At 37.5% G+C, this 20833-nt stretch overlaps 1 protein-coding gene across 2 annotated transcripts in view; it reads right to left on the bottom strand.

Moving 5' to 3' along the window:
- Positions 1-20833, bottom strand: part of KCNQ5 (potassium voltage-gated channel subfamily Q member 5) — a 591803-nt gene that overhangs the window by 195804 nt on the left and 375166 nt on the right. For both annotated transcript variants that reach the window (XM_033217657.1, XM_033217658.1), the window contains exon 2: positions 14554-14644. In XM_033217657.1, coding sequence (XP_033073548.1) covers positions 14554-14644 — 91 coding nt within the window. The remainder of the gene's footprint in view (positions 1-14553; positions 14645-20833) is intronic.

Below are 20833 nucleotides of genomic sequence, written 5' to 3'. Positions count from 1 at the left end.
TTGAATAACTTCACCTGCTTCCTAAATGTCCCCCATCCTATTACTCTCTACTCTAGTCCATTCTACAGTCAGGTCCTGCCTCTTGTCTGAATTTTGGTGTCATAACCATGATTCCATGAACATGTCAATATTAGTGTTATATAATTAAATGGGCCATCTCCTTTAATTCACTGATGATTTGCCACCAACTATTACTGTATTAAGTGGTATCACTGTATCAGCTTTGGATTCTAGTCTCAGGAAATTTACAGTTCAACTGGTGCCTAATTTTTCTCAACTGCTCCCACCCCTGGCTCACCCTCCTTCAGTTGCTCATTTTCTTGCCCTTCCTTGTCTCACCAGGTATGCTCCTGTCTAAAGCTTTTGTCCTTGAAGCTCCGTCTGCCTGGCATGTTCTTTTCCCTAATCTTTATATGCCTCGTCGCCTCGTTCCATTCAAGTCTCTGCCACCCGTTTCAGTGGACTTCTCTAAACATACTATCTAAACACTTCTTCATTACCTATTCGTTTTTCTTGCTTTCCTTTTATTTGCAATATCTAATATATTGATTTTCCTGTTTGTTTATTCTAGGTCTTCCACAAAAACATGAGCTCCATGAGAACAGAGATTTTGACTTTTTTGTTCATTGTTATATCCTCAGCTCCTAAAAAAGAATGCCTCATCCATATTGGGTACTGCATACGTCTTGTTGAATAAATGAATAATGGAGAAGATACAATGTCAAGTAGACAGGACTGAGGAAAGTTAGAGGAAAGAAAGTTTATTTCAGGAAGGAGGAGGTATTTGGTCCAGGTTTCAAATGATGGAAATGATCAAAGCATGGAAACATAGTAAGGGAAGGGTGTTTTTCCTTCTACTGACAAACATTTTGGCTTCTTTCATTTTCCAGTAACCCTGTAAAATTTTTATACTATCTTGTTTCTCTTTCTCTCTCAGTTGGATATACTTTTGTGAAGCTTAAAAGGGCATAAGAGCTAAACATCAGTGTGGACCTGGTTGAGTATGGCTCATCTATAGCTGTAAGGATGTCCGCTGGGTAGCCTGTCAAGTCTTGAAACAAAGTTGTATAGAGTTCAGTGGTATAGCCTGGACTACTTGGTTAGACATCAATGTTTGCATAGAAATATGGAAAATTCTTTCCTTCCTTAAATGTAGATAGAGGCATGATCTTTTTCAGGCACAATCATTATCTTTAACTTCAAAAATTCTTTCTTCTAATATCTGAAATACTTTTTATGGGGCAACTTACTATGTTATTATCCCTCTGTTAAGATCCAGTGTAGGTGTTTAACTATTCCTGCTTTTTTCTTTTCAGTCATCGGCAGATTGATGAGGGTCGTTAGTCTCTGTGAATCATTTTAGAGTTTATTTGCATTTTCCTTGATGAAAGAAAAGCAAAGGAAAATAATTGCAGTTTTCAATGTTCATTGGGATATTCTGAGAGCTTTCTACAGTAAATTATAGGGATGTGATAAATCTAAAGAAGCATCACTCATTCCTCACATCTGATTGCTTCGTATCTCATATTGCATTACTGCCTTTACAAACATAAGATTTAATATCCTCAAATGGATTCTTATCCTTACACTCTGTTATCCGCTTACAACGTTTAATACCAGAAGTTTTAAATGTAAAGACTACTGTCATCTCATTCTATATCAAATCCATACAATTTCATGTGTAAACCTTTCTACTTTGCAAGGGCTGGTAAATGTGCTTGTGGCTGATTTTTTCCTCCCCTGTTAATACTAGTATATAGGAAGTGACAACAATGTCTCTAATTCTTCAATACCATGTTATATATATAGTGAATAGTTATATAGCAATTCAAAATGCATGTACTCACATTAAAAAAGAAAACATGTAACAAATTAATTATGTAGCTGTTATTACCTTTTCAAGGGGATACTTCACTTTACAAAAGAATTCCCTATGGATTTTCTTTAAATAGTAAGCTCCACTAGTACATTTAAGATATAATTAGACCTGCCTACAATGAGTCTGTACACAATTCAGGAGCAGAGTCACTGTGCCAGGAAACAATAAACCCATGTTTACTTTGCTACCTGAAGCATAAGAAGAAAATACGCATATGTAGAAGCTGTCAAACATCTGGATGTTTGGGAAAGCCTGGATAGAGTACTCATCCAGATGCTGAGCACGATCCATTTGTAGTTTGGCGTCTTTCTAACACAGCAGGAGGGTACAGGAGCAAATATACTGAGACAGGCTCTATCTTGCTAAAATTGATAGTGACATTCCTTTTACTGCAATTTTAGAAATGATAACCTGCAATAAGAATTTTGCAAATAATATGCATCACTTTCATCAAATGGAGTTTTCTGTTCTCAACATGATGGACAATTTTCATCTAAAAACTTAAAACAAATACTTTAAAAATTAATCTGGATGGCAAGAAGTTCTTCAACAGAGAGGAAATGCACTCCAGACAGTATTGTTCTCAAAAAGGTGGGAAATACAGTGCTAAAACCTACAACCTTTGGCTAATGAAATCAAAACAAACCAAACAAAACTTACTGTAATAGTCTAACCTGGAAATAGGAGAACTCATTTCAACAGCATGTTACTCATCTGAGCAAAGTGAACTGGGACTAGAAGATCAACTGTTACACTTGACTATTTACCCCATGAATCGGGCTCTTGAATATTTGCAAAACAGAATTTAGAATTCTCAGTACAAAGAACTTCTAGTGGTCTGAATTAATATGCCCATTTGTGATAATTTGGTAAGTGGAACTCTTTATGAAAGTGTAACATCCTAAGTAAAAGTGTTGTAAACCTCATTTGGTATATATGGAACAAAAAGAAGCCTTAGACATGAACGCTTCATTGGGTGCTGGCAAATGCATTTTGGTAGACTTGTTAGCCTTGAAAGAAGCAAGAGAATGAGAGGCAGCGGGATGCTCTGAAGATAGCCCAGTCTTTTCCTCAGCCAGGCCTAGGCTGGAATCTTGGCTGTTTTACACTTTGTGTGTTATCTTGCACAACTTATTTAGCTATTTGTGAAAATGGGAGAGGATACTTACGTTGCCAGTTTTATTTTTCTAATAAACCAATGAGCCTAATAAATGAAGGGTACTTAAAAAATGCTGGCTCCCTTTCATTTTTGATGGAGTCACCAAATATAGGAAATTAACACCAGCGTTTAACCGTCCTTGGAATGTGGACACAAAGTTTCATACATGTTCTTGAGTTCACAAATTTCATCACCAGGGTGATGGCACAGCAAGCAAGTCCATCAGATCTGGAGTTATTCCTGCCCAATGTTACACTCAGTAGATGCAGGCATGGAGAGAAGAGATATAAAGCCACAAGCACTGTCATCAGACGTATTTACTAAAATGCTGCAACAATTGAAATCAGTTTCATTAGTCACCAGAAATAAGTGGCTATTGTGAACACATGCTGCATGCCGAATGCATACCACCGAGTCCCTTTTAGAGAACATGTTCATGTAGCAAGCTTACATAATTAACAGTGTTTGATTGTGGTGAGAAAACTCTTACACAGATACTTGTTTTCTATTATAAAATATAATATTTTCTCAAGTGTAGCATTTTCAACTATTCCACAGTTCACCTGTACTTGTGTCCCTAGGAGGTCTCCATTATACATGGAGGATCCCGTGATGATCATACTTGCTAGCTTTCTAAGAGTTTTCCTTCTGTTGGGCCCAGTCCTAAGCACGCACTTGAATTTATCTAATTTTCACATCAGCCTTATGAAGTAGGCTATATCATTAACCCTTTTTTTTGAGTTTTAAATTTCATTTAATTTTTTTTAATTTTTAGTTTTATTTTAAGTTCCAGGGTACATGTGCAGGATGTGCAGATTTGTTACATAGGTAAATGTGTATCAGGGTGGTTTGCTGCATCTATCAACCCATCACTTAGGTATTAAGCCCAGCATGGATTAGCTATTTTTCCTAATGCTCATTTAATTTTTAAAAATATTTTTCTCAATTTTTTTATTGTGGTAAAATATACGTAATATAAAATTTACAGCTTAACCATTTTAAAGTATGGTTCAGTGGCATTAAATACATTCATAATGTTATAGAACCATCACCACCACCCATCTCCATAACTCTTTTCTTCCTGTAATGCTGCAACAATAACTCACTATTCCCTGATCCCTGTAGCCCCTGGCAACAACCATTCCACTTTGTCTCTATAATTTTTTGACTATTCTAGGTATCTCACTCATATACGTGGAATCATACATTATTTTTCTTTTTGTGGCTGGCTTATTTCACTTGGCATAATATCGCCAACATTAATCCATGTTGAAGCATATGTCAAAATTTCCTTCCTTTAAAGGGTGAAGAATTTTTTTTTTTTGTATGTATATACCATATTTTGCTTATCCATTCACTTGTCAGGATACACTTGGGTCTTTTCCACATTCTGGTTATCGTGAATAATGCTGCAATGAACATGGGTGTACACATCTCTTTGAGACCTTGCCATCAATTCTTTTTTGGCACACATCCAGAAGTGGAATTGCTGCATCATATAATTCTATTTTTTATTTTTTTGAGGAAAAAAAGCTGTATTGTTTTCCATAGTGGCTATAGCATTTCACAGTCCCACCAATTGTGAACAAGGGTTCCATTTTCCCACATCCTCACCAACATTTGTTATTTCCTGTTTCTGTGATAGTAGCCATCCTAATGGGTGTGAGGTGGTACTCGGTGTAGTTTTGATTTGCACTTCCCTAATGATTAATAATGTTTAGCATCTTTTCCGATGCTTATTGGGCATTTGTACCTCTTTTTCTTGAGAAATGTTTATTCAAGTCCTTTGCTCATTTTTGAATCAGGTTGTTTTTGTTGTTGAGTTTCAGAAATTCTCTACATAGTCCAGATAGTAACCCCTTAACAGGTATGTTATTTGCAGATATTTTCTCTCAGTCTGTGTGTTGCCTTTTTTTCTCTGTTCATACTGTCTTCTGATGCACAAAAGTTTTAAATTTTTATGAAGTTCAGTTTCTCTATTTTTTTCTTTTGTTGCCTACGCCTTTGGTGTTATGTGCAAGAAATCACTGACAAATCCAATGTCTTGAAGCTGTTGCCTTATGTTTTCTTCTAACAATGTTATAGTTTTAGGTCTTTAATGCATTTCAAGATAATTTTTGTGATTTATCTTCGGTAAGGGTCCAACTTCATTCTTTCACATGTGGATATCTAATATTTCCATCACCATTTGTTGAAAAGACTGCCCTTTCCCCACTGAATGGTCAAAAATCATTTGACCATATATGTGTGAATTTATTTCTGGACTTTCCATTCTATTCCATGGGTCTAAATGTTGGTCTTTATGCCTATATATAACATAAAATTTGCAGCTTAACCATTGTAAAGTATAGTTCACTGGTATTAAATACATTCATAATGTTATAGGAGACTACCTCATGATTGATTACTGTAGCTTAAATACATTCATAATGTTATAGAAAACTACCTCATGATTAATTACTGTAGCTTTGTAGTAGTAAGTTTTAAAATAAAAAATTATGAGTCCTTCAGCTTTGTTCTTTACTTTCAAAATAGTTTTGGCAATTTGGGGTCCCTTAAAATTCTGTATGAATTCTAGGATGGGTTTTTCTATTTCTGCAAAAAACATCATTGGGATTTTGATAGGAATTGCATTGAATCTGTAGATGACTTTGGACATGTTAACAATATTAAGTTCTCAAAACTATGGACGTGGAATGTGTTTCCATTTATTTGTGTCTTATTAATTTATTTCAGTAATGTTATTGTAGTTTTCATTGTATAAGTTCTTCATCTCTTTGGTTAAGTTAATTCCTAAGTATATTTTGATATTATTATAAATGGAATTGTTTTCATAGTTTCCTTTCTAAATTCTTTGTTGTTGGTAAAATGCAACTCATTTTTGTATATTGATTTTGCATCCTGTTACTTTGTTGAATTTATTTATTATTTCTTACAGTTTTTTTTTTTTTTTAAATCTTTAGGGGTTCCTACATATAACAGCACATCATCTGTATACAGGGATAATTTTACTTACTTTTTCAATTGGGATGCCTTTTGTTTCTTTTATTTAATGGTTGCCTAATTGCTGTAGCTAGCAATTAGTACAGTCGTCTAGTACTTTGTTGAATAGGGACAGCAAAAGCAGACATCTCTGCCTTCTTCCTGATCTTAGAGGAGAAGTTTTAGTCTTTCACCTTTATGGTATGATGTTGGCTGTGGGTTTTTCATATGTGGCTTTTATAATGTTGAGGTAGTTTTCCTCTATTCCTAGTTTGTGGAGTTTTTTTTTTTTTAAAAATCTTTAGGGGTTCCTACATATAACAGCACATCATCTGTATACAGGGATAATTTTACTTACTTTTTCAATTGGGATGCCTTTTGTTTCTTTTATTTAATGGTTGCCTAATTGCTGTAGCTAGCAATTAGTACAGTCGTCTAGTACTTTGTTGAATAGGGACAGCAAAAGCAGACATCTCTGCCTTCTTCCTGATCTTAGAGGAGAAGTTTTAGTCTTTCACCTTTATGGTATGATGTTGGCTGTGGGTTTTTCATATGTGGCTTTTATAATGTTGAGGTAGTTTTCCTCTATTCCTAGTTTGTGGAGTTTTTTTTTTTTTAATCATAGAAGGGCACTGAAATTTTTTCAAATGTTTTTTTCTGGCATAATTGAGATAATTATGGGGCTTTTTCTCTTCATTCTGTTAATGTGGCCTATATCATTGATCAATTTTTGTGTGTTGATCATTCTTTCATTGAAGGACTAAATCTCCTTTGGCCAAGGTGTATAATCCTCTTAATATGCTGCTAAATACACTAGCATTTTGTTGATGATTTTTACACTAATGTTCGTAAGAAATAATGGTCTATAGTTTTCTTTTTCTTGTGTCTTTGGCATCAAAGTAATGCCTCATAGAATTAGTCAGGAAGTGTTGCTTCTTCTTTATTTTTTTGGAACAGTTTCAGAAGGATTGGTATTAGTTCTTTAAATGTTTGTTAGAATTCACTAGTGAAGCCATCAGATCCTGGGCTTCTTTGTTGTTGTTGGACGATTTTTGATTACTGATTCAATCTCCTTACTACTTATAGCTCTATTCGGTTTCTATTTCTTTGTGATTTAGTCTTGGTAGGTTTTGTGTTTCCACAAATTTGTCCATTTCATCTAGATTTCCAATGTGTTGTCATACAATTGTTCATAGTACTCTCTTATGGTCCTTTTCATTTCTGTAGAATCAGTAGCAATGTTCCCATTTTCATTTCTGATTCTATTAATTCGAGTATCCTTTTTTCTTAGTTCATCCATCTAAACGCTTGTCTGTTTTGTCAGCCTTTACTAACAGCCAACTTTTGGTTTCAGTGATTTTCTTCATGGTTTTTCTAGTCTTTATTTCATTTATCCATGTTTATTGTTTCCTTTGTTCTGGCTAGCTTGGGTCTAGTGTATTCATTTTTTAGCTCCTTAAGTTGTAAAATGAAGTTGCTGATTTGAGATATTTGTTTTTTTTTTTTAAATGTAAGCATTTAGAGCTATACATTTTAATCTTAGCACAACTTTCACTGTGTCCCATAAGTTTTGGCAGGTTGTGTTTTGTTTTCATTAATTTCTAAGACTTATTTTTTGACCCACTGGTTGTTTAAAAGTATGCTGTTTAGGCTGGGTGTGGTGGCTCACGCCTGTAATCCCAGTACTTTGGGAGGTTGAGGTGGGTGGATCACTTGAGGTCAGGAGTTCAAGACCAGCCTGGCTAATATGGTGAAACCCTGCTTCTACTAAAAATGAAAAAAATTAGCAGGGAGTGGTGGTGTGTGCCTATAGTCCCAGCTACTCAGGTGGCTGAGAGGCAGGAGAATCTCTTGAACCTAGGAGGTAGAGGTTGCAATGAGCCAAGATCCCACCACTGTACTCCAGCCTGGGTGACAAAGTGAGACTCTGCCTCAAGAAAAAAAAAAAAAAGGCATGCTGTTTAATTTTTGAATATTCCAGTTGTATTTCTGTTAGTGATATTTAACTTCATCCCATTGTGGTTGGAAAAAATACTTCGTGTGGTATCCATCTTTTAAAGTCATTGAGACTTAACATGGAGCTAACATAATGGCCTGTGCTGGAAAATGTCCCTGTGTGCTTGAGAAGATTGTTTATGGTATTGTCACTGGGTAGAGTGTTCTGTATAGTCTGTTAGACCTAGTTGGTTTATTGTGTTAAGTCTTCTGTTTTCTTACTTATCTTCTGTTTGGTTGTTCTATCCATTATCGAGAGTGGGGTATTGAAGCCTTCAACTATTATTGTAGAACTATCTATTTCTCCCTTTAATTTTGTCAGTTTTTGCTTCATATATTTTATGACCTGTTATTAGGTACATAAATGTTTATAATTATTATATCTTCTTGGTGTATTAAATCATTTATTAATATAATGCCCTTCTTTATCTCATAACTTTTTTGATTTAAACTCTATTTTGTATGATATTAGTATAGCCACTTCTGCTCTCTTTTGTTTACTATTTGCATAAAATATCTTTTCCACCCTTTTACTGTCAATGCATTTGTGTCTTTGAATCTAAAGTAAGTCTCTTGTACTAAGCATATACATAGTTGAATCATGTATTTTTATCCATTCTGCCAATCACTGGTTTTTATTAGAAACGTTTATCCACTTACATTTAAATTAGTTACTGATAAGGAGAGGCTTTCATCATTTGGCTCTTTGTTTTGTATATACTTTATAGCTTTTTTTGTCTCTCATTCCTGCATTGCTACCCTCTTTTGTATTTAGTTCATTTTTTTCATAGTGAAATGTTTGAATTCCTTTCTCATTTCTCCTTGTGTGTATTCTATAGCTATTTTCTTTGTGGTTGCCATGGGAATTAAATTAACACCCTAAAGTTATAACACTCTAATTTGAATTTATACCAGTTTAGCTTTAATGGCATAGAAAAACTCTGTTCCTAGAACAGAGTCCTCAGAAATAATACCACACATCTACAGCCATCTGATCTTTGACAAACCTGAGAGAAACAAGAAATGGGGAAAGGATTCCCTATTTAATAAATGGTGCTGGGAAAATTGGCTAGCCATAAGTAGAAAGCTGAAACTGGATCCTTTCTTACCCCTTATACGAAAATTAATTCAAGATGGATAGAGATAAATGTTGGCCTAATACCATAAAAACCCTAGAAGAAAATCTAGGTAGTACCATTCAGGACATAGGCATGGGCAAGGACTTCATGTCTAAAACACCAAAAGCACGGCAGCAAAAGCAAAAATTGACACAGGATCTAATTAAACTAAAGAGCTTTTGCACAGCTAAGAAACTACCATCAGAGTGAACAGGCAACCTACAGAATGGAAAAAATTTTTGCACCTACTCATGACAAAGGGCTAATATCAGAATCTACCAAGAACTCAAACAAATATACAAGAAAAAAGCAAACAACCCCATCAAAAAGTGGGGAAAGGATATGAACAGACATTTCTCAAAAGAAGACATCCATACAGCCAACAGACACATGAAAAAAGCCCATCATCACTGGCCATCAGAGAAATGCAAATCAAAACCACAATGAGATACCATCTCACACCAGTTAGAAGGCAATCATTAAGAAGTCAGGAAACAACAGGTGTTGGAGGATGTGGAGAAATAGGAACACTTTTACACTTGTGGTGGGATTGTAAACTAGTTCAACCATATGAAAACAGTATGCGATTCCTCAAGGATCTAGAACTAGATGTACCATATGACCCAGCCATCCCACTACTGGGTATATACCCAAAGGATTATAAATTACTCTACTACAAAGACACATGCACACGTTTGTTTATTGCGGCACTATTCACAATAGCAAAGACTTGGAATCAACCCAAATGTCCATCTGTGACAGACTGGATAAGAAATGTGGCAATATACACCATGGAATACTATGAGCCATCAAAAGGATGAGTTTGCGTCCTTTGTAGGACATGGATGCAGCTGGAAACCATCATTCTTAGCAAACTATCACAAGAGAGAAAACCAAACACCGCATGTTCTCACTCATAGGTGGGAACTGAACAATGAGATCACTGGACTCGGGAAGGGGAACATCACACACTGGGGCCTATCATGGGGAGGGGGAGGAGGGAGGGATTGCACGGGGAGTTATACATGATATAAACGTCATGCACATGTACCCTAGAACTTAAAGTATAATAAAAAAAAAAAAAAAAAAAAAAAAAAAACTCTGTTCCTTTACATCTCTAGCCCTACTCCTTTCAGTTATTAATGTCAAATAATTACATCTTTACACACTGTATTCAAAAAAGGAAAAAAGAAAAATGAAGGATGTGGGGAGGACCTTTTAATCCCCTGGAAGTCACTTCTGCTGGTTGGGGGGGGGGGGGGGGGAGACGCTGACAGCAATGGGGAAGGCAGTGAAGGTGCAGCAACAATGGCTGCCACATTTTTTGTGTGCTCCTCCATGATCAGAAGCAGCAATTAGTGATCCAAGGTCAGCTTTCTTTTTTTTTTTTTTGAGACGGAGTCTCACTCTGCCGCCCAGGCTGGAGTGCTGTGGCCGGATCTCAGCTCACTGCCAGCTCCGCCTCCCGGGTTCACGCCATTCTCCTGCCTCAGCCTCCCGAGTAGCTGGGACTACAGGCGCCCACCACCTCGCCCGGCTAATTTTTTTGTATTTTTTAGTAGAGACGGGGTTTCACCATGTTAGCCAGGATGGTCTCGATCTCCTGACCTCATGATCCGCCCGTCTCGGCCTCCCAAAGTGCTGGGATTACAGGCTTGAGCCACCACGCCCGGCCAGCTTTCTGATATTTGGAGGACAGGGTTCTTTTTGCCCATCCTGGCTCGTATAAGCTGTGTTCAGGTCCCTCCTGGAACATGTGCACAGCTGCCTGCAATGGGCCTGGGTGTAGAGGATGGGTAGCTATCACTGTGCTAAGAGCTGAAATGGACTGAAATTAACTGCAATTTTACCATCTAAGCCTTCCTCTGGAAGTTGCAAACATTCCATAGATTCCAGAGTTCCATCCACTGAATTACATCAAATTCTGCCAGTGCAGTTGTTGTTTAGGTGGGGAGACAAAATCCTGGTGCTTCCTACTCTGTCTTTCTTCTGGAATCCTACTATTAACTTTTAACAGATAAGAAAACTAAGGCACAGTGGAGTGATTTTCCAAACCACACAGTTAAAACAGGACACGAGTGAAATTTGAATTCATGGGGCCTGACTACAGTCTGTATCACATTCTTAAGTCTATACACTACTGCTTCTATGGAGAGAAATAAGGAACCTGGTTGTATAGCCTGAAACCTCAGTTCCCACAACTGAAAAGAATAAATGAGCAAATTAACACAGGTATTCATTTGGCTTGTAACCAAGGCAAGTTTGCGAAGTTACAAGTTTACAAGAGCGTTGGCAGTGCCATTCTGGATGGAAATGAGGGGAGACTTCCCTTTTGGATGTGGGATGGACAGCTAAAGTCTTTATGGGGGCCCCAGGAGGCAAGCAAGACATGTCTAAAGAGATGGCCTACATCTAATATGCTGGTGGCCTCAAGGGAACAATTAGGTGGAAAAGAGTGAGTGTCAAAGAGGGTTCTGTCTACGAGTCAGGTTTGCCTGTTGTGTGCTCCCTGTCACAAGTGTGGGTGCCTTTTACTTGCACAAAAATAGAATTTTAGGAAATATCTGAACATATTTTAAAATGTTAAAAAACCCAAAAGGGACAGAAGTTATGAAAAAATACACAATTCTGATATAGGATTTATACATAGCTCTAAATGTACACCTCTGGTGTTGTCTTTATACATCAACAGTATACACAAAAAGTGTACAGATGTGGATTTATTGTACATTTTTGCAAACATTTTATTTTATTTTATTCAGTTTTGAGATGGAGTCTTGCTCTGTTGCCCACGCTGGAGTGCAGTGGCGCAATCCTGGCTCACTGTAACCTCTGCCTCCTGGTTTAAGCTATTCCCTTGCCTTGAACTCACAAATAGCTGGGATTACAGGTGTGTGCCACCACACCCAGATACTTTTTGTATTTTTTAGTAGAGACGGGCTTTCACTGTGTTGGCCAGGATGGTATCAAACTCTTGACCTCAAGTGATCTGCCTGTCTTGGTCTCCCAAAATGTTGGGATTACATGCGTGAGGCACTGTGCCTGGTCTTGCAAACATTTTAAAAGCCATTCCTTTTTACTATTTGAATAATAACCATTTTTCTTCCTTTGGATGGTAATTCCTTCAATATATCTCATCTTGGGAACTTTACTGCTAATCAGAATTGTGTTCTATGAGTTCTGTGACTTTGAAATCATAGTAACTGTCTCAAAAATACATGTTAAAAGGTAATAAATAAGAGATTCCTTAAATTATTAGGATTTGTCATCTTAATGATTGACTTTTCCCAGTTTTCTACAAGTGATTGAACTTTTGTAATATACTATGTTAACTCATTGTGAAAAATAATTAAAATATTAATGCTTTCCTAATTTACTAATTGCTAGCTAAAGAAAAAGTAAAATAAAGACCGTATTTGAATTTTTTTGTCCAAATAAAAAGATTTTGGAGAAAACATTGGTGGAGAATATCGTTAGTAAATCTTAGTTCTGCAATGCAGTCTGCATATTTCTAGGTAGGTTTTGAGAACATACTTTGACACTGTATTGCTATAGCACAAAGATAGTAGGATTAACAAACCCACTCCCTACAGAAAGCCTTGTTGCAATAGGTTTCTGCAAATATCTATCTGTAGCACTAATCACTTACTCAAAACAAAGGCCTCATCTGCATAGAGGAACTCATTTCTACCTTGCTAAATCTTAAAGCATTCAAGACTGACATCTACATTTTTATTTTCTACTAAATGCACTCTACTTACTAAACTCTGATCTATTCACTATTCAACAGGTTTTAAAAGTCAAGATACTAATCGGTTTTAGACTTTGAAATTACATGGGTTTCTTTGGACTATTTAGAAATTCATTAGCAATGACAGAATTTATATTTCAGAGGTTTGGAGGATATAAATCTAACATTTTGGATTTTTGACCTGGCTCTGAAAGAAATCTTTTCATGAGATTCCTAATGATTGATTTATTCCTAATATTGGTCATACAGTAGATCGTTTTTTGTTTCCAAGTTTAAAAATCAGATTTATATTTTCAGTCTAAAATTCCTGGTTGAGGTTCTATATGTGGGCCTAAAAGCCAGCTATACCTTAGCCCCTGGGCTCAGATCATTTGTTGTTATCAAAAGGGTGGACAAGGTTAAAACCCTACTTTCTACCCAAAGGGAAAGCTTGCAAATGGAACAGATCTCTGATGTGCTCTTTGGTCTATCTGTTCTCTACGCTGGGCTTTGAAACAGTAACCTTAACGTGAGCAATATGCTGCTGGAGCACAATTTGTATGCAAATGAATTGAGAGAGATTTATTACAGATTCAAAATGAGTTCGCCCTGATATTGCACTGAAAGACTTGATGATGTCTTAGCAACCTTAAGTACAAACTAGCCATCTGAAAGCAAAGGTAGGAAAAGCATCTGCCCTTCTCTCAGGTTATATGAGTTGAAATCTTTCAGTTTCTGCCTTCATGGTAGTAACAATTTTTTCATATTCAATATTTATTGCTGTAACACAACCAATCTTGCTTATTAGGGCGCATAAACCATCTTACCGTTTTCCTCCCCCTGCTTCTGTATACCCCTAGGCTCTAAAGAAACAGTGAGCTGTTCCAGTTTGTAGTTCATTCAAATAGCTCTAAGACTGTCAAATCTGATACTTTTGGACAAAGTGAGTGGGTTAAAATAGTTGAAAATGAACCAAACTTTCAATCAGATGTGATTTGAGTGTACAGTGCTACAGTTTAGTTGTAATAGAAAGTATGAGAGCTTAAAAGGCTCAGAATAATTCTGATAAAATTATCTTGGGGTCTTTTTCCATTTTAAAGTGAATCGAGCAATTCTGTGTGCTTGAGGATTGACAGCATAATGGGAACAGAGCAAACTGCAGAATTTATCACCAGGTAACTGCATTAGCAGCAAAACTCACAATGCAGTCTGTTGGTTGAAAAGAGCATGAAGAAGCCTTCTATTTTCTTATGAGGTGCCATATGTTCATAGTTCTTGGCCAATTATATTTAGCTACTGCCGAATTACAGTTATTGGAAAATGCTCTCTACTCTATAGTCTTTCACAATGTAATGAGAGGCCTCAGAGATAGTGACTCTTCTTACATAATTTGTTTATTAGCATAGATAAACATACTCAAAACTGCTTTCTAACATTGCCTTCTATTTATGATATATCTATAACACCAGATATTGCTGTGTAATAGCAATCCGGAACATTTCTATGTATTTCTAAGGATTGACTACATGTTAAGTTGCTGGGCAAATGTTTCAGTAATCTTTGAAACTTTTATATTTCAAAGTAACTCTTTTTTAGATAGAATTTTTTTGTAGGATAAGATGCATAGTACAAATGTTATAGGCAGTTCTTATATAACATTCAGGTACGTTCTTGTTCATGTTTCACTTACCAGGATCAAGAGGCAACTTGAGGCCAGTTTTGTGTGCTCAGGGATGGTAGAAAACACTGACAAAATCAAGCAACCAAAGACAAGGAGAAAACTGTAAAACAACAAAAAAGAGAAATCTGATAAGAACCTTGCTTTATTATCACAGACTTAATTTCTTGCTTCAAATGAATAAAGCACCAGGCCCATCAAATTAGCACACATTAAGGCATAAAAACTCTGGAAGGGACTAGCCATTTTGGATATTAAAATACAGTATGATATACAGTGTAAGTGGGGCTCCTCTGCAACTTTATTGATGAAAAAAAGGTTGTGTTTGTGAGTTTGTGTGTGGCATGCTGCATTTAAATGTTAACATCTAAGAGTTTGTGAATTTCCCATACAACTTCCTTCCCAAACAACGATCCTGAGAGAGGCCCAGAAAGTATGTTTTTGCTCTCCTATCTGGGGAACACACGCCACAGTCACTCTTCTTTTAAAGGAGCAGAGTCTGTCTCCTGTTTGGCAACTTTGCTAAACTATCAAGTGTCCTCATTGGTTGATACTGAGCCACCAGCTCATTTTCAGGGTCTGATATTGCTCATGGATTCTCATTTGCTATTCCTTTATGTTATTAATAACAAGATCATATATTAATAAAAAGAATAGAAAAGGAAGTGAATAATTTCCTCTGCTATCCATGCACTTTCCATTTCCTTTTAGTCAAACTGCTGGATAAATGACTTCTTAGCTCTGTCTATTCATATATAAGGATAAGGAATAGAAGTCAGGATCAGGCATTGTCTACCGATTAATTTACAGACATTTTTATTCCTATAAATGTGTAACTTCTAGGATCAAGGCGGGAGCTGAGTTTCCAAGGAAAATGTCTACTAAAAGGGAAGGCTCTGTTTCAAAGTTGAAGTTACTTATTTGAAAGGCAGGATTAAAAAACAAAAAACCTGAGCTACTTGCTCTAGGCTATATTTTTTACTTTTGTTCATCTCTGGGAAATTCATACAGTAAACTGTCTTAAAATACCAAGTTTCTATGCTCCTCTGGATAATGGTGAAGTTAGTCCCTGACTCCTCCTTGCTTCCCCTGAAAAGTCTTGCAAGACTTACTACCATACTTGATTGGAAGTTCCCGAAGGTCAGGGTTTGGGCAGTATAGCCAGAGTTTGGTTAATTATGCCTACAGGACAAATCTGGCTCCTAATGCCTGTTTGTGTAAATAAAGTTTTATCAGCACACAGTCAACACTCATTCATTTATGTATTGTCTATGACTGCTTTCATGCTATGATTGCAGAACTGAGTAGTTACAACAGGGACAGTAAGGCCCACAGAAATGTTTGTTGACCCCACCTCATCTATTCCTTGTTTCCTTATATTTATCTCAACATGTTTTCTATGCTGATAATAATGACTAACATTCATAGAGTGGTTCCTATAAGCTGGACAATGTGCTAAGCCCCCTTTAAATGCATTCTCCTCATTCTCCTTATATTATCCATTATCTCTACGTTATCCCCAGAAATCTATGGGATAAAAAATATTATAATCCCCATTTTCCAGATATGAAAACTGAGAATTAACATTTGTAGGTCATCTAAGGTTGTGTAGCAGAAAGAGACTCTAAGCACTGTGTAGTCTAAGCCTCTACACAGTGCTGCTGAATAAGCATCAGAGATAATGGTGGTAACATTCTCAGCTCAGGCAGATACTTCTCTATCTCCTCAAACTGAGGGGGAAGGGGTTGCCATTCTAAACGGAAGAAGTCTCTAAGAGGAAAGAGTCTGCTAGTGGAAAAAACCTAGTATGTGATATTAATGATTCATCATGCTTTTTTATTTCTCATTTTTGTTTTTTTAGAAATAGGGTCTTTCTCTGTTGACCAGGCTAGAGTGCAGTGGTGCATTCATAGCTCATTGTAAATTTAACCTTGAACTCCTAGAGTTCAAGCCATCCTCCCACCTCAGCCTTCTGAGTAGCTGGGACTATAGGCACAGGCCAGCAGGCCTGGCTAATTTTTAAAAAAATTTTTTGTAGGGACAGGGTCTCACCATGTTACTCAGGCTGGTCTTGAACTCCTGGTCTCAAGGGATCCTCCCACCTCAGCCTCCCAAAGTGTGTCTGGCATCATCCTACTTTTGATTCATGCATCTAATGATTCAGGATACTGTGGATTATGTTTTAAGTTGGTCCTAATGGACTAAAATTTGTAAACTAGTGGTCAAAATCCAGTGCACCTACCTGACCCCCAAGCTACAAATGAGAAAGTGAAATACAAGGATTGCTAAGGTAGTTGGGAGCATGATGTGGCATCAGATGACAGTGATAGATGTTCTCCTCTGGTGAGTAGCCATTATCTGGATATTCCCTCCCCTTCCCCACCAAGTCCAGGTTTACCAGAAAACACTTGGAAAACAAGCAGGGGATTATTTAATCATTAAGATATTTTCCTCCTTTGAGAGCATCTCAGTGACAGTTTTATAATCTCTATGTCTGAGTTCAAAACACACCTTATTGCTAGTTCCTTCTTCATCAATATTTGAATCCTACAAGGAGGGTACAAAATGTGAAAGGCAGCAAGTCAGAAAACAAATGAGGCAAATTATTTGCTCTCTGTTTCATGGAACAAGAATTATCAAAGTTTGCAGAACAGGGTGAAACAGGTGGCTGAACTGGGAGTCTGGAGCCAAGTGGAGGAGAGGCTTATAGAGCAGAGTCTGCATTTAGTTCAGTAGAAAATGGGGAGCCACTGAAGATTTCTGGACAGGATAAAAGGGTCATCAGAGTTGCCTTCTGGGAAAATTAAGTTGGCAGCAGTGTGTATAGAATGGATCTGAGTCGTGAGAGGCAGGAACAAGGGTAACAGTGAATCCAGGTTAGGCTGTAAATGAACATACTAGAAATGAGAATGGAATAAAGAGGGAGACTGAAGGGATGCTGTAAAGAGGGAGTAGAGTCTGGGAAGTGGGTGTGGTGGCTGGAAAATCTGAGATGACCATACAAGTTAGGAGAAGAAAAGTCAAAGTCAGAAGGAGAAACTGGTTTTGGGGAGAAGAGGATAAATCCAGTTTTAGACATCCAAGTGGAAATGTGGATTTAAATCTCAGGTACAAATTCTAGCTGGAGATATGGAAGTATTCCCCCCCCCACCCCGAAGAAGTAAATGTATGGAATATGTTATCCTGACAGTGCAGACAAAGCATATAAAGTTTTGGTAAATAAGCATGGAGGATATTCTAGAACCACTTCTTTCATTTGGCAAATGACATCATGGAGAACAATGAACACATTCTGCTCTGAATTAGCTCTTGGTATCATTGCCAGAGGCAGACTTTCTGGCTGGAGAAAACCCTGAAATGACACAGAGTGACCCCTCTAAGGTGACAGTGTTCAGATGTTGGGCTCATTGGCAGTAACATAGTGGGGTTTGTGTGTGGTTCTGCTGACACCATTGCTTCTGAGGATCCCGTGCATGCTGATGACTGACCATGACCCCAGTGCACCTCTCTAGTGGTTGAATACAAGTAGAAGCAGAGGCAAGAGTCACTGGGATCAGACTATCCTAATATGGAGTCCATGGTCCTCCAGGGGATCTGTGTGTAAAATTTAGGGAGTTGTGAACATAGGGGGGAAAAATTATGTGTTTATCTTTCACTAACCACGGCAATAGATCATGATGGTATTAGCAGTACTTGTGACTTTGTTGCTCACAAAAATTACAGATTTTAAAATCCCATTTTATAGTTGTAGATGAAGCTATAATTGTTTCATCTTGCATGTTGATTTTGCTCATCATTTCAAGATTATGTAGTGATTAGCCCCACTGCTAGGGGTTGTTTTTAATGAAGAAGCATATGCATCGCCATATTGCAAATTTGTGTAATGTTTTAATAATAGATTTCAACATATTTTTTCCTTTTGTAGTCACATGTATTTGAGGAATGGTTCATCGTTTCCACAAGATTGCCGAAGTGCCCATGACACACACAAAAATTAAGACATCTGTAATTGAGAATTGGTAAGATGGGGCTGGAAGAGGGACCATTTTTGTACCTGTCAGCTTTATGATCAGTTTAAAAAATATGAATGTTTTTCCATGTATACATTAATCCTGACGTATCAAAAGATGGATATTCCTTCAAAATTAGTCTGGAACAGCTATTGGCCTTTATTTTGCCTGAAATAGTCATTATATTTTGTTTCTGAGGAAATTCATTTTGATCTAGATCTTTTATCCAAAACTTTTTATGTGGAAGGCACTGATTATTGTAAGAGAAAAAGAAGGAAATTTATGAAAAATTTAAGTATTACCAGCTCAAAGGACTCTATGTTTACTCAAGAAAACTATCATCAGCATTTCTTGTGGGTTAATTCAGAATCAATTTGTCAGATTTAATTTGACAAAAAGCTTGACTTGGGAATCTCATGGGTGCTTGTATAACAGATGATGTCCAGCTTCCAGAACTAGTGCATCAAGCACAGATTCATTTAGCAAGAATGAAAATAATGTGAAAATAAAACATTCAGAAAAGCTCTGCTGAATGAACCACAGCAAGTTACCCTATTGTCATTTACACAAATGCACAATCCCCAGGCACTCACAAACAGTTGTGAATGATGCAATGAAGAAAGGAGAAATGGAGCTGAGGTTTAAAGTAGACATCTCCCTGAACTTAGTGTGATACAACAGGCAAATCAACAGAGTAGGCTTTGCTGATTGAAGCAACCACACGTTTCCACCTAGAAGGTGCTCTCTGCAAGCATTTTGGCAGACTATAAGCATTCCATGGCATAATGGCCCAGGTAAGTTAGTTATACTTAAGAAAGTTTTGAGGGAGGGGAGATCTTAATTTTTTTTTTTTTTTTCGGTTTTTGAGATGGAGTCTCACTCTGTCGCCCAGACTGGAGTGCAGTGGCATGATCTCGGCTCACTGCAAGCTCCGCCTCCCGGGTTCATGCCATTCTCCTGCCTCAGCCTCCCGAGTAGCTGGGACTACAGGCGCCCGCCACCACACCCGGCTAATTTTTTGTATTGTTAGTAAAGACGGGGTTTCACCGTGTTAGCCAGGATGGTCTCGATCTCCTGACCTCGTGATCTGCCCGCCTCGGCCTCCCAAAGTGCTGGGATTACAGGCGTGAGCCACTGCGCTTGGCCCTTAAATGTTTTAAATTGAATGGAACCATGGGATTAAAATAAAAGATGCTAACAGGAAGAAGATATAGAATATTTTAAGAAAACAATTCTTCAGAAATAACTTCCAAAGGAAATTCAACCCTGCTTCTGACTTTTCATAAATTTGAAAGTACTGCTTTGATGAAGTATGCTCTTCAGTGCATTTGACAGGGGACCTTGAGAGCGTTTCATGAATTATGATGACTGCAGTGTACATGCTGACATTAGAGACTATAGCTGACCCAGCACAGCACTTTGCCTGAAGGACAGGCCGCCTAATGAAATCAAAACTTCATCAGCAGAGGTAAGTACTAGAGTCATTTATTTCTTCCGGCATCCTAAATTTACCTTTCTTTCTAAACTTGGTACTTTGCAAAATATCCTTTATGCATAATGTTTCCACAAGAGAAGTGCATTTGGCACCCGAGATCTACTCAGAGCACACCCCAGCTTCCATTGCAAAGCAACAAAAATTAAATATGACATTTTTGATATCTTTAGTGGTGACTTGGAATACTTGATTAGAACGCTGCACGATTTTGCTTTTAAAGTGCAATGAACCTTAAATATTAACAAAGACCCTAATCAATAAATACTGTCACTGAAATCTGTGAAGTTTTTTTTTTTGAGACAGAGTCTTGCTCTGTCACCCAGGCTGGAGTGCAGTGGTGCCATCTGGGCTCACTGCAAGCTCCGCCCCCGGGTTCACGCCATTCTCCTGCCTCAGCCTCCCGAATAGTTGGGACTACAGGCGCCCCCCACCACGCCTGGCTAATTTTTTTTGTTTTGTTTTGTTTTGTTTTGTATTTTTAGTAGAGACAGGGTTTCTCCACGTTAGCCAGGATGGTCTCCATCTCCTGACCTTGTGATCCGCCTGCCTCCGCCTCCCAAAGTGCTGGGATTACAGGCATGAGCCACCGTGCCCGGCCTGTGAAGTTTTAAAAATAGTGTCATCAGCGAACAGTTTTTAAAGAATGAAATGTTGCATTTTACATGTGGGTTGTTAAGAGGAAATTGGAGGATATGGGAAAGCATGGTTTCTGCTTGCTTAGAGTGTTTCTTTAGAGGACTATGGCTAGTGTAAGCAAGCTAGGAGACGGTAACAGAACCCATAAACA

Source organism: Trachypithecus francoisi, unplaced genomic scaffold (assembly GCF_009764315.1).
Source record: "Trachypithecus francoisi isolate TF-2019V2 unplaced genomic scaffold, Tfra_2.0 Lachesis_group10, whole genome shotgun sequence".
NCBI lineage: Eukaryota > Metazoa > Chordata > Mammalia > Primates > Cercopithecidae > Trachypithecus > Trachypithecus francoisi.
This window is presented reverse-complemented; position numbering and strand designations above follow the sequence as displayed.